The 13,352-nt window shown below is 45.0% G+C and overlaps 1 protein-coding gene and 1 pseudogene across 1 annotated transcript; both read left to right on the top strand.

The window, feature by feature from the left end:
• Nucleotides 1-1,788: 1,788 nt before the first annotated feature.
• Nucleotides 1,789-2,434, top strand: LOC123490557 (transmembrane protein 272-like). Its single transcript, XM_045220521.1, has 2 exons — nucleotides 1,789-1,887; nucleotides 2,057-2,434. The coding sequence occupies exons 1-2, from the start codon at nucleotides 1,789-1,791 to the stop codon at nucleotides 2,432-2,434; spliced, it is 477 nt and encodes a 158-aa protein (XP_045076456.1).
• Nucleotides 2,435-4,073: 1,639 nt separating this feature from the next.
• On the top strand, nucleotides 4,074-12,373 carry LOC123490556 (annotated as a pseudogene).
• Nucleotides 12,374-13,352: the final 979 nt, after the last annotated feature.

The following is a 13,352-nucleotide window of genomic DNA, read 5'->3' as shown; positions in this document are numbered from 1 at the left end:
ATTTTGAAAACTCCTGTCTTACGTGATGTCATAGTAGCATTGGCAGGATGATGAATAGTAACCGTGCCATTCCAAACACAAAAAACTGGAAAATAATCAAAAATACAAAACACAGTGGAATAATCAGATGTGGGTAAATTACAAGCTTCTTTTGAGCCTAAAATTAAGAAAATCAGCCCTAAATTGTAGGAGGAGACATTCCTGCAGCTTAGAATCCTTAGCATAGGCCTATTATAATATAGATATGACAATATGAGGTTGACAATAATTCTATTACACAATGTCTGATATATCACATGCCTTACTTTTATTGTCCTGCATAAGTAAAATCAGGATTATGCCTCTACTGCCATTCATTCCAATTAGACTGGTTTGGATTTCTCCATGACCAGGATGGCTGCCATTTTCAACCCATTCTGGAATTTTCAGGGTTTATGACATACAGTGCATTTGGAAAGTATTCAGACCCCTTGACTTTTTCGACATTTTGTTACATTACAGCCTTATTCTAAAATTGATTAAATAGTTTTTCTCCCTCATCAATCAACACACAATACCCCATAATAACAAAGCAAAAACTGGCTTTTAGAAATGTTTGCAAATATATATTTTTTAATGGAAATATCACATTTACCTAAGTAAATGGGGCGGCAGGTAGCTTAGGGGTTAAGAGCGTTGTGCCAGTAACCGAAAGGTCGCTGGTTCTAATCCCCGAGCCGACTAGGTGAAAAATCTGTCGATGTGCCCTTAAGCAAGGCACTTAACCCTAATTGCTCCTGTAAGTCGCTCTGGATAAGAGCGTCTGCTAAATGACTAAAATGTAAAATGTACAAATATTCAGACCCTTTACTCAGTACTTTGTTGAAGCACCTTTGCAGCGATTACATCTCACGTCTTCTTAGGTATGAATACTTGGCACACCTGTATTTGGGGAGTTTCTCCCATTCTTCTCTGCAGATCCTCTCAAGCTCTGTCAGGTTGGATAGTGAGTGTCGCTGCACAGCTATTTTCAGACATTAAGAGACTTGTCACGAAGCCACTCCTGTGTTGTCTTGGCTGTGTGCTTAGGGTTGTTGTCCTGTTGGAAGGTGAACCTTCGCCCCGATTGCTCAGTTAGGCCGGGTTGCCAGCTCTAGGAAGAGTCTTGGTGGTTCCAAACTTCTTCCATTTAAGAATGATGGAGGCCACTGTGTTCTTGGGGACCTTCAATGCTGCAGAAATGTTTTGGTACCCTTCCCCAGATCTGTGCCTCGACACAATCCTGTCTCGGAGCTCTAAGGACAATTCCTTCGATGTTATGGCTTGGTTTTTGCTCTGACATGCACTGTCAACTGTGGGACCTTATATAGACAGGTGTGTGCATTTCCAAATCAAGTCCAATCAATTGAATTTACCACAGGTGGATTCCAATCAAGTTGTAGAAACATCTCAAGGATGATCAATGGAAACAGGATGAACCTGAGCTCAATTTCGAGTCTCATAGCAAAGGGTCTGAATAATGATGTTAATAAGGTATCTTTTTTTTGTTTTTAATACATTTGCAAAGATTTCTAAAAACCTGTTTTTGCTTTGGCATTATGGGGTATTGTGTGTAGATTGATGAGGATTTTTAAATAATTTTTTATCCATTAGAGAGAGAGAGAGAGAGAGAGAGAGAGAGAGAGAGAGAGAGAGAGAGAGAGAGAGAGAGAGAGAGAGAGAGAGAGAGAGGGGGGGAGAGAGAGGGGGGGGGGGGGGGGGGAGGGGAGAGAGAGAGAGAGAGAGAGAGAGAGAGAGTGTGTATTGATGATGTTTTCCCCTGCAGGTGTGAAGTCTATAGACGACTGCCCTGTTCAGCCAATGATTCCTCTCTACCTGCTGGTGGGTGGGGTTGTTGGCAGCGTAAAGGTAATGTCTGCGTTCCAGATCATAGGTTGTAATGTGTCAGCAGGGTAGTTGAACACTTCCAGGCTGTAAAAATGGTTGAAAGTGCACAACAATATGTAAGGAAGCCAGGCAATGTCACTCTAGTGTTCACCCCAATCTGACCCGTGACCTCTGACCCTGAACCTTCCAGGTCACGTTGCTCGTGTATGACACCACCCGCATGAGGTCGCTCATCTCCAAGTCGGTCGTCATCGGCGACGACGATGCCGACGAGTATCCGTGGCGACAGAACGCAAAACAAGTACTACGTGCACACGCCCTCAGCCTGTTCCTGTTCGTCTGGTTCCTCCTGGGGAACTACTGGGTGTTCTCTGTGTTCCAGCCCAACTTCATCACACCCTTCCACCAGCCACAGGACTACTGCAGGAAGTCTCTGTACCTGTTTGCTGTGTTTGTGTTGGCGCTCAGCCACACCGTGCTGGTTCTACTGCTCTGCTGTGGGGTCTGTCTACGTGTCTGCTCTCAGACCAGCACCAGGGACGACTATGGGGATAGTGATGACGACTGAGTGACTGACTGGCTGGCTGGATGATTGATTCAGAGAAGCATACAGATGTAGGATCTTAATTTGATCATCCTGTTGTTGCAGGAATTGTCCTGCACAGCAGGAAATGCAAGCTTGTAGTGAATTTGAGGTTTAAAAAGACTTCTGAAGTTTGTCATTTCCACTTTGAAATTTCAGACTTGATTTTCCCTTACAAAAAATGTACTGTATTAACCCCTACATTTTTTTCCATTAATTATAATCCACATAATAATTTACAATTCCTGTTGCTGCAGGATTATTTTCCTGCTGTAGCAGACTGGCTCAAATTAAGATCCTACATCTTTACAGAAGGATTGTATAGCACTGGGGCATTGCAGTTAGATGGTTCTGTAGTTAGTAGAGTAGTGGGCGTTGCAGTTAGATGGTTCTGTAGTTATTACAACAGTGGGGGCGTTGCAGTTAGATGGTTCTATAGTTAGTAGAACAGTGGGCGTTGCAGTTTGATGGTTCTGTAGTTAGAAGAGCAGAACCACAGGTGAGGTTGAGTGTGCAACGTTGGGGAGATATGAGCGCAGCGAAAGACTATCACCTTACCGTATCTAACAGAAGTTATAGGCCTGTATAGGTGACCTAGACACATTAGTCATTCTGATGGCAGCTCCAGAACAAATCTGTGAGTGCTACATGTATCATATGCAACCACACAGGTGGGCCTAGGAGCCTATTGATAACCTGATTGCAACATGTGTGGGTGTTTTTGTGCAATGTAATTGTCATTTTAGATATTATGTTACACAAATGATGCATGTACTACAATTCTACAACTGTTTCATGTATTTTGTAGGGTCTGAAATGCATTTACAAAGCATGTTTTATATACAGTTCCAGATCAACATTTGGGGACAGATGTGAGCATGTACAGTATATTGTGTTTAACTCAATGTAGGATTTTTTGCACTAATATTTATTAATTCATGTTTGCACTTTCTGTAATATGTTCAATCATTTTGTTTGTCAGAGCCAATGTACTGTTACATTAGGCTATTGACTTTGAGGAAGATCAGTACAGCAGTACTACTGCACCATCTAGTGGTCAGATCAAGTACTATGAAAGCGTAATCTCATGACAGCTCTTTATTTAGTGTAATTATAATCTTTAGTGGGTGTGATTAATAATCTCTCAATTGAATTGGTATTCAATTTTTATCATAAGGACATTTTAATGCAAATAAATAATACCTTTTTCGGAAGTCTTAAATAGTCATTCATTCGTTACATTTATCTTGGAGCGCAGTAGCTAAACATTGATATGTCCACCCAAATTAATTTTGGACGTGCCTCTAAATCTATTGGTCAATTCGAAGACGCCTTCTGACGAGCTGTCAAAAGAAACGCCAATCCTTGGCTATGCGCGCCCCATCTCTGCCCGGGTTGGTCCGTGCTATCTGGGATCCTTGGGACGTCCCTACCCGGTAAGGTAAATGTTATGATTAGGGTTAAGGGTAGGGACGACCCAAGGATCCCCGATAGAAATGGTTGGTTGGTGCTGCTACGTCATCAGAGGCGGTCTCACGCATGTGTGTCTGTGAGCTTGAGCGGTCGAAGTGTCAGCAGCGCCCGTGCCGAAGAACCGTAGCTAGCCACAGGCAGCGGCAAAGAAAACCAGCTACAGTCCAGTGCTAGTCCCGACCACCGCAAGGACACAGGGCACATGAACAGTAGAATGGCTGCGTATTCGAACAGGGTAATGCTGGGGCCTCTCGTTGCTGCCATCGACCAGGGAACGAGCTCGACGCGGTTCCTGGTGAGTTACAACCCGCGCAGTCGCATTGAATGGTTCTTCTCGCTTAACGGTGAATGTCCTTTAAATAACCTAGTTAGACACCCGGTTGATTCCGTTATAACTCTCCGATCTCCTTTTATAATGTCGCCTATATAGTCGTACAATTCTATTCTAGTCCTATCGACGGAATGTTTGTGCTTTCTGGATATTTATTGTTTAGTAATCGTTCATTCATGCACGGACACGCAGGCCTGTAGTGGGACTAGTTAAGTGACAGTTCACTCAGTTTTCCTAGCTAATTGATCAATTCTATAAGGGTGGTGTCCAATCTCGGTTGTTGCAGCCACTAGGCCTAAATCCGCATACTGGCTGGTGTGGTTGCAGGCTTTTTCTCCAGCCGAAATACTTGATTAAACACTAAGAATGGTTGAATCTGATGTCAATGTTTTGGCTGGAGCGAAAGCCTGCAACCACACACACCAGCCCTTTGTGGATAGGACCACCCTGTTCTAATGTGTAGCCTATAGAAGTGCTGAGTCTGTCATTCATTCATTGTGCAGACCAGCACATCCTCCAGTACCAGAGGTTTGTGTAACAGTAGGCTTGGAGGGACTCTCTCCCTCACTCTGTCCCAGTCTTCCCTCCCCTGCTGCTATTCCCCATGGCATCTTCTCACCCCACATTGAAACCAGCTGTTGTCCTACGGAAGCCAGTTTGGACCAGAGTGGACACGTTTTGACAGGTCACCCCTAAAATCTCAAAATGTTACACTAGCACTCTGAAGGGAAGGCAGGAAAGGAGGTGTGTGTGTATCATAGGGAGGAGCCACCCGTGAAAGCTAATGACTAACAAGGACACTTTGATTTGTTAATGAGCTATCAGTGTTATTGTTGTCACATTTCCTGGAGAGGTATCTGCTGTTGAGGATACTACTGTGATGGGCAATGGAGCTGTCTGCCTGTCTGTCTCTCTCGTCTCCCTTAGTGCTGTCCCCTCTTCTCTACTCTCCCACAACTGATACATGATAACTCTGTGTGCTGTCTCTCCCGTCTTTGTCCGTCTCTCCTGTCTTTGTCCGTCTCTCCTGTCTTTGTCCGTCTCTCCCGTCTTTGTCCGTATCTCCCGTCTTTGTCCGTATCTCCCGTCTTTGTCCGTATCTCCCGTCTTTGTCCGTCTCTCCCGTCTTTGTCCGTCTCTCCCGTCTTTGTCCGTCTCTCCCGTCTTTGTCCGTCTCTCCCGTCTTCGTCCGTCTCTCCTGTTTTCAGCTGAGTTCTTTTTCAGTTTCACTCTGCGGTCTAGGTAGCAGAGATACTTTTGTCCAGATGTTCACTCCTGTTCTCTCGTCTCATCCCCAGGTGTTCAATGCTAAAACAGCCGAGCTCCTCAGTCACCACCAGGTTGAGATCAACCAGAGTTTCCCCAAGGAAGGGTCAGTACATGCAGCTGTGTTGCCTCTACAAATCCCCTATTAGTTCCATTCAAACTGGATGACCTGTAACCTCTGACATCTATTAACCTCTGACCTTTAACCCTCTTATCAGGTGGGTGGAGGAGGATCCCAAAGAGATCCTGCAGTCTGTGTACGAGTGTATGGAGAGAACCTGTGAGAAACTCACCCAGCTCAACATCGACATCTCCAACATCAAAGGTAAGACACACACCACACACACAACACACCCACACACACAAACGCTTCCTCATAAAACATACTACAGACTGTCACTTTCACTCATCAAACTTGAACCTTTCTAGCCATTGGAGTGACCAATCAGAGAGAGACCACGCTGGTTTGGGACAAAGAGACAGGCGAGCCCCTCTACAATGCTATCGGTGAGTGTTCACATCTCCTTCCTCATGACCTAAAGCTGTTATCTAAGGCCTGGAAGGATTTTAAAGACACAGGTTGTGTTGGTTGTGTGCAGTGTGGCTGGACCTGCGGACCCAGTCGACCGTGGAGCGACTGATCAACAAGACACCTGGGAGAAACAAGAACCATTTGAAGGTGAGACGCCAGGGAACACAGACTGCAGATAACCATGTTTTCATCAGGCCCAGCTTACCCGGAGATAACCATGTTTTCATCAGGCCCAGCTTACCCGGAGATAACCATGTTTTCATCAGGCCCAGCTTACCCGGAGATAACCATGTTTTCATCAGGCCCAGCTTACCCGGAGATAACCATGTTTTCATCAGGCCCAGCTTACCCGGACGTTAAAGACAAATGTGTCAAAGAAACTATCTAACTATCTGAAGTAAAACAAAATAAAAATAAAAGTTCCACCTCTCTGAAGTATATGTCCTAATTCTCCCCCCTCTCTGCTCAGCACAAGACGGGTCTCCCCATCAGTACGTACTTCAGTGCTGTGAAGCTTCGCTGGATGATGGATAATGTGGACGAGGTCGCTGAGGCAGTCCGGACACACAGAGCCATGTTTGGCACCGTCGACTCCTGGCTTATCTGGGTAAGACGCAGACACCTCTTTAGATATGGTTTATGATGTCTGTGTGTGCGTGTTAAGGATAGGAAAGGCCCACAATGGCCGTCTGTATACTCCAAGCCAAGTTGTCCTCTGTTGTGTTTCTGAGGAAATCTTACGTGTCCAGTATTTTCTCTGTTTGCCCCCCACAGTGTCTGAGAGGTGTCTGTGTTTGTCTCCCACTGTGTCTGAGAGGTGTCTGTGTTTGTCTCCCACAGTGTCTGAGAGGTGTCTGTGTTTGCCCCCCACAGTGTCTGAGAGGTGTCTGTGTTTGCCCCCCACAAAGTCTGACAGGTTTCTGTGTTTACCCCCCACAGTGTCTGACAGGTTTCTGTGTTTGCCCCCCACAGTGTCTGACAGGTTTCTGTGTTTACCCCCCACAGTGTCTGACAGGTTTCTGTGTTTACCCCCCACAGTGTCTGACAGGGGGAAAGAGTGGGGGAGTCCACTGCACAGACGTGACCAACGCCAGCAGGACCATGCTCTTCAACATCCACACCCTGGAATGGGACCCAGAGCTCTGCAAGTAGGTGGACATCTAATACGTACTGTGTACACCCTCATGCATACTGGACATATCCATTCAGTGAGACAAACCATATCCTCTGTTTACACTTGTTCCTGTTTTGACACGTTCTTTCAGATATTTTGATATTCCAATGGAGATTCTCCCAAAAGTGAGAAGTTCCTCAGAAATCTACGGCTTAATGGTAAGTCCCCGTTGTCTCTGTCTGAATGTCTGTGGGTTGGGAGGAAGGTGAATTATGAAGTGTTGCACTGTCTATTAAACATGCTTATAATTACTATGGAACTGAATCTGTGCTTAGGTGTGCTTTTATCCAGTCCTAACCATTTATTCATCATATTCGGAGAGCATTTAGTCTGTTTTTCCTAGTCTGTACTTGTTTGAGGTGTTGTCACAAGCATTATTTTGTGTGCCCCCCCTGTTGTCTATAGAAAATATGTTCTAGCCTGGTGAGTATTGGGGTCTTCATCGACGTCCTCATCACTGTTATCGCTATGTCAGATCATGATCCCCAGTCATCTTGCTTCTCTGTGTCAAAGTGACTGAACCATCCAAAGGTGCATTTCCAAGCCATTGATTGAGATAAGACAATGGTTAGATGTGTTGAGCAAGACTTTTAAAGGCTTTGAAACTGATATATCTATTTTCAGGGAGTTAGGCCTCACCCTAAAATTGACCTATATAGATTTTTTCCCCCCTTCATTGTATAGGATATTAAACATTTAAAAAGATGAAACAGATTTTCATGGTACACTATATATATATATATATATATACACAAAAGTATGTGGACACCCCTTCAAATTAGTGTATCCGGCTATCTCCATAGCCAAACATTAGCAGTAGAATGGCCGTACTGAAGAGATCAGTGACTTTCAACGTGGCACCGTCATAGGATGGCACCTTTCCAACAAGTCAGTTCATCTAATTTCTGCCCTGCTAGAGCTGCCCCGGTCAACTGTAAGTACTGTTATTGCGAAGAGGAACCGTCTAGGAGCAATAACGGCTCAGTCGCGAAGTGGTAGACCACACAAGCTCACAGAATGGGACTGCAGAGTGCTGAAGCACGTAGCGCGTAAAAATTGTCTGTCCTCGGTTGCAACACTCACTACGAGTTCCAAACTGCCTCTGGAAGCAACGTCAGCACAATAACTGTTTGTCGGGAGCTTCATGAAATGGGTTTCCATGGCCGAGCAGCCGCACACAAGTCTAAGATCACCATGCGCAATGCCAAGCGTTGGCTGGAGTGGTTTAAAGCTCGCCGCCATTGGACTCTGGAGCAGTGGAAACGCGTTCTCTGGAGTGATGAATCCCGCTTCACAATCTAGCAGTCCGACGGACGAATCTGGGTTTGGCGGATGCCAGGAGAACGCTACCTGCCCCAATGCATAGTGCCAACTGTAAAGTTTGGTGGAGGAGGAATAATGGTCTGGGGCTGTTTTTCATGGTTCAGGCTAGGCTCCTTAGTTCCAGTGAAGGGAAATCTTAACGCTACAGCATACAATGACATTCTAGACGATTCTGTGTTTCCAACTTTGTGGCAACAGTTTGGGGAAGGCCCTTTCCTGTTTCAGCATGACAATGCCCCCATGCACAAAGCGAGATCCGTACAGAAATGGTTTGTCGAGATCGGTGTGGAAGAACTTGACTGGCCTGCACAGAGCCCTGACCTCAACCCCATCGAACACCTTTGGGATGTGCCCGACCTCGCTAATGTTCTTGTGGCTGAATGGAAGCAAATCCCCATAGCAATGTTCCAACATCTAGTGGAAAGCCTTCCCAGAAGAGTGGAGGCTGTTATAGCAGCAAAGGGGGGGGACCTACTCCATATCAATGCCCTTGATTTTGGAATGAGATACTCGATGAGCAGGTGTCCACATACTTCTGGTCATGTAGTGTATTTGTAAAACATATCTTGAGTAGTCAGGTCAGACTGAAACAGATACAGACATTCACAAAACCCTCCTGGATAAGCTTGGAATTGTACAGGATGGGCGTGTGCTTCCTTCTCTGCTCCTGTCGTGGCATGCGCGCCGCTCTGCTACTGTGGATGATGCCGGCATACGCCCTACACCTTATTGCAATGCCACACACCTTGCCCAGGTGTTCAGTGGGCTGCTGTCTACTTCCTGTCTGGCTACTCCTCTTCCTGTTGACGTGTTTCTACAAGCTGTTCCGTAAATCTCTTCACTCTTCTACTCAGTTCCATTTCGGTCGGCTCAGTTCCATTTCGATCCCTAGCCCCTTTTGGTGATTTGTGGGTTATATTGAGTTCAATGGGAGTGAAGATATTTGACTTGTGTACCTTAAACCATTTGATTGTCTCCAAGACAACTGCATTCCTCTGTCTCCCTCATGCTCTTTGATTGGCTGTATTGAGAATGTATGTTCTTTTTTTTAGACTGTGGTTTGAGAAAAGGTGCAATTTGCTGTTGGCTATAGCACCATACTGTATAGTAAAACACTTCTACAGTCTGTCTGTACACAAGCAACACTTCTACGACAGCTTGAAACATCAAACTGGTATGGCGTTTTATACAGTGAAGGGTCTTGCTTTGCTGGGTCTTGTGGTTACGGAGTTGGCCAGAATTAAAGCTGTGAAGCTGTTTCATATTGCTAACATGTTTTGTTTCTTTGACAGAAATCGGGCTCTCTTAGTGGCATACCCATCTCAGGGGTAGGTTTTGAAACATCCTGTCTTACTCAACTCAAGGTCTCCTTATTACATTTCTGGATGTTATGAGGAGTGATTGGCACCTGTTCCCACCAATCTGAAGGGTCTTTGTTTGTTTACAGTGTCTTGGGGACCAATCGGCTGCTCTTGTTGGACAGATGTGCTTTTAAGGAAGGAGCAGGCCAAAAACACGTAAGACTTCTCTCCATAGGGTTTGTCATAGCTGGTGATACAGTGCCTTGCAAAAGTATTCATCCCCTTCGCTTTTTCCTATTTTGTTGCATTACAACCTATAATTTAAATGGATTTTTATTTGGATTTCATGTAATGGACATACACAAAATAGTCCAAATTGGTGAAGTGAAATGAAAAAAAACTTGTTTCAAAAAATTCTAACAAATAATTAAAGGAAAAGTGGTGCGTGCATATGTATTCACCCCCTTTGCTATGAAGCCCCTAAATAAGATCTGGTGCAACCAATTACCTTCAGAAGTCACATAATTAGTTGGATTGCACACAGGTGGACTTTATTTAAGTTTCTAATGATCTCAGTGTATATATACCCCTGTTCTGAAAGGCCCCAGATTCTGCAACACCACTAAGCAAGGGTCATCACCAAGCAAGCGGCACCATGAAGACCAAGGAGCTCACCAAACAGGTCAGGGAAAAAGTTGTGGAGAAGTACAGATCAGGGTTGGGTTATATAAAAAAATATCCGAAACGTTGAACATCCCACGGAGCACCATTAAATCCATTATTAAAATGTAATAAGAATATGGCACCACAACAAACCTGCCAAGAGAGGGCCGCCCACCAAAACTCATGGACCAGGCAAGGAGGGCATTAATCAGAGGCAACAAAGAGACCAAAGATAACCCTGAAGGAGCTGCAAAGCTCCACAGCGGAGATTGGAGTATCTGTCCATAGGACCACTTTAAGACATACACTCCACAGAGCTGGGCTTATCGGAAGAGTGGCCAGAAAAAAGCCATTGCTTAAAGAAAAAAATAAGCAAATACGTTTGGTGTTCGCCAAAAGGCATGTGGGAGACTCCCCAAACATATGGAAGAAGGTACTCTGGTCAGATGAGACTAAAATTGAGCTTTTTGGCCATGAAGGAAAACGCTCAAACCCAACACCTCATCACCTCGAGAACACCATCCCCACAGTGAAGCATGGTGGTGGCAGCATCATGCTCTGGGGATGTTTTTCATCGGCAGGGACTGGGAAACTGGTCAGAATTGAAGGAATGATGGATGGCACTAAATACAGGGAAATTCTTGAGGGAAACCTGTTTCAGTCTTCCAGAGATTTGAGACTGGGACGGAAGTTCACCTTCCAGCAGGACAATGACCCTAAGCATATTGCTAAAGCAACACTCAAGTGGTTTAAGGGGAAACATTTAAATGTCTTGGAATGGCCTAGTCAAAGCCCAGACTTCAATCCAATTGAGAATCTGTGGTATGACTTAAAGATTGCTGTACACCAGCGGAACCCATCCAACTTGAAGGAGCTGGAGCAGTTTTGATTTGAAGAATGGGCAAAAATCCCAAGTGACTAGATGTGCCAAGCTTATAGAGACATACCCCAAGAGACTTGCAGCTGTAATTGCTGCAAAGGTGGCTCTACAAAGTATTGACTTTGGGGGGTGAATAGTTATGCACGCTCAAGTTTTCTGTTTTTTTGTCTTATTTCTTGTTTGTTTCACAATAAAAAAACATTTTGCATCTTCAAAGTGGTAGGCATGTTGTGTAAATCAAATGATACAAACCCCCCCAAAAATCCATTTTAATTCCAGGTTGTAAGGCAACAAAATAGGAAAAATGCCAGGGGGGGGGGGTGAATACTTTCACAAGCCACTGTACTGTAAGATAGTCACTGACGTTTGAATATCTCAAAACTATCTTTCAGATATGGAACTGGCTGCTTTCTACTCAGAAACACTGGAGCCAAGGTAATTTTGTTCCCTTATTATTTAATTTTTTAAAAGATGTGGAACATTCCTCTGTGACATCACCCGGCCTAGAAAGGCATTTCTTAACATTTGCCTGTCTCTTGAAATTTCAGTTTTAGCTTATCTGTTTAACTGCTTTAACTGTTATCTCTTCGATCTCTTGCAGCCTGTCATGTCGGACCATGGCCTACTAACCACGGTGGCATACAAACTGGGTCGAGACAAACCTGCCTGCTACGCACTAGAGGTAGCCATGGATCATGGATTCAACTTGTACAGCACTGTTATGCAGTCATTTCTGACCTGCTTGGTCTGATCCTGTCAAGTTGTTGTCAGTTCTATTTTTCTTGATTGGTCCTTTATTCCCCTACTGATCTATGATTGGTTGTTTCCAGGGCTCGGTGGCCATAGCGGGGGCTGTGGTTCGCTGGCTGAAGGACAACCTGGGGATCATTCAGACTTCCACAGAGCTGGGTAAGGAGGAAGTCCTGTCCTTCACAACACTAGTAGAGGGGTGTGTTCCAGAACACCTCTCCTCCATACCTCGCTCTCTTCTCCTTACCTCTCTCTCTCTCTCTTCTACATACCTCTCTCTCTCTCTTCTACATACCTCTCTCTTTCTCTCTTCTACATACCTCTCTCTCTCTCTCTTCTACATACCTCTCTCTCTCTCTTCTACATACCTCTCTCTCTCTCTCTTCTACATACCTCTCTCTCTCTCTCTCTACATACCTCTCTCTCTCTCTCTCTCCATAACTCTCTCTCTCTCTTCTACATACCTCTCTCTCTCCTCTCCTCTCCATAACCTCTCTCTCTCTCTTCTCATACCTCTCTCTCTCTCTCTTCTCCATAACTCTCTCTCTCTCTTCTCCATACCTCTCTCTCTCTCTCCATACTCTCTCTCTCCTCTCTTACCTCTCTCTCTCTCTCTTCTCCATACCTCTCTCTCTCCTTCACCTCCTCTCTCTTCTCCATACCTCTCTCTCTCTCTCTCTCTTCTCCATACCTCTCTCTCTCTCTCTCTCTCCCTCTCTCTCTCTCTCTCTCTCTCTATCTCTCTCTCTACTCTCTCTTCTCCATACCTCTCTCTCTCTCTCTCTCTTCTCCTCATACCTCTCTCTCTCTCTTCATACCTCTCTCTCTCCTCTTCTCCATACCTCTCTCTCTTTCTCCATACCTCTCTCTCTCTTCTCCATACCTCTCTCTCTCTTCTCATACCTCTCTCTTCTCCATACCTCTCTCTCTCTCTCCATACCTCTCTCTCTCTCTTCTCCATACCTCTCTCTCTCTCTTCTCCATACCTCTCTCTTTTTCCTCTCTTCTACATACCTCTCTCTCTCTCTTCTCCATACCTCTCTCTCTCTCTTCTCCATACCTCTCTCCTCTCTCTTCTTCCATAACCTCTCTCTCTCTCTCCATACTCTCTCTCTCTCCTCTCTCTTCTCCATACCTCTCTCTCTCTCTTCTCCATACTCTCTCTCTCTCTCTTCTCCATACCTCTCTCTCTCTCTTCTCCATACCTCTC

The sequence above is a fragment of the Coregonus clupeaformis genome, unplaced genomic scaffold (assembly GCF_020615455.1).
Source record: "Coregonus clupeaformis isolate EN_2021a unplaced genomic scaffold, ASM2061545v1 scaf4154, whole genome shotgun sequence".
Classification (NCBI taxonomy): Eukaryota; Metazoa; Chordata; class Actinopteri; order Salmoniformes; family Salmonidae; genus Coregonus; species Coregonus clupeaformis.
This window is presented reverse-complemented; position numbering and strand designations above follow the sequence as displayed.

Excerpts from the sequence above, each read along its gene's own strand:
- LOC123490557 (XM_045220521.1), top strand. The coding sequence starts at position 1,789 with ATGTTTTCCCCTGCAGGTGTGAAGTCTATAGACGACTGCCCTGTTCAG. Across the intron at positions 1,888-2,056 it reads GGGTTGTTGGCAGCGTAAAG|GTCACGTTGCTCGTGTATGA; the intron begins GTAATGTCTGCG and ends TGAACCTTCCAG.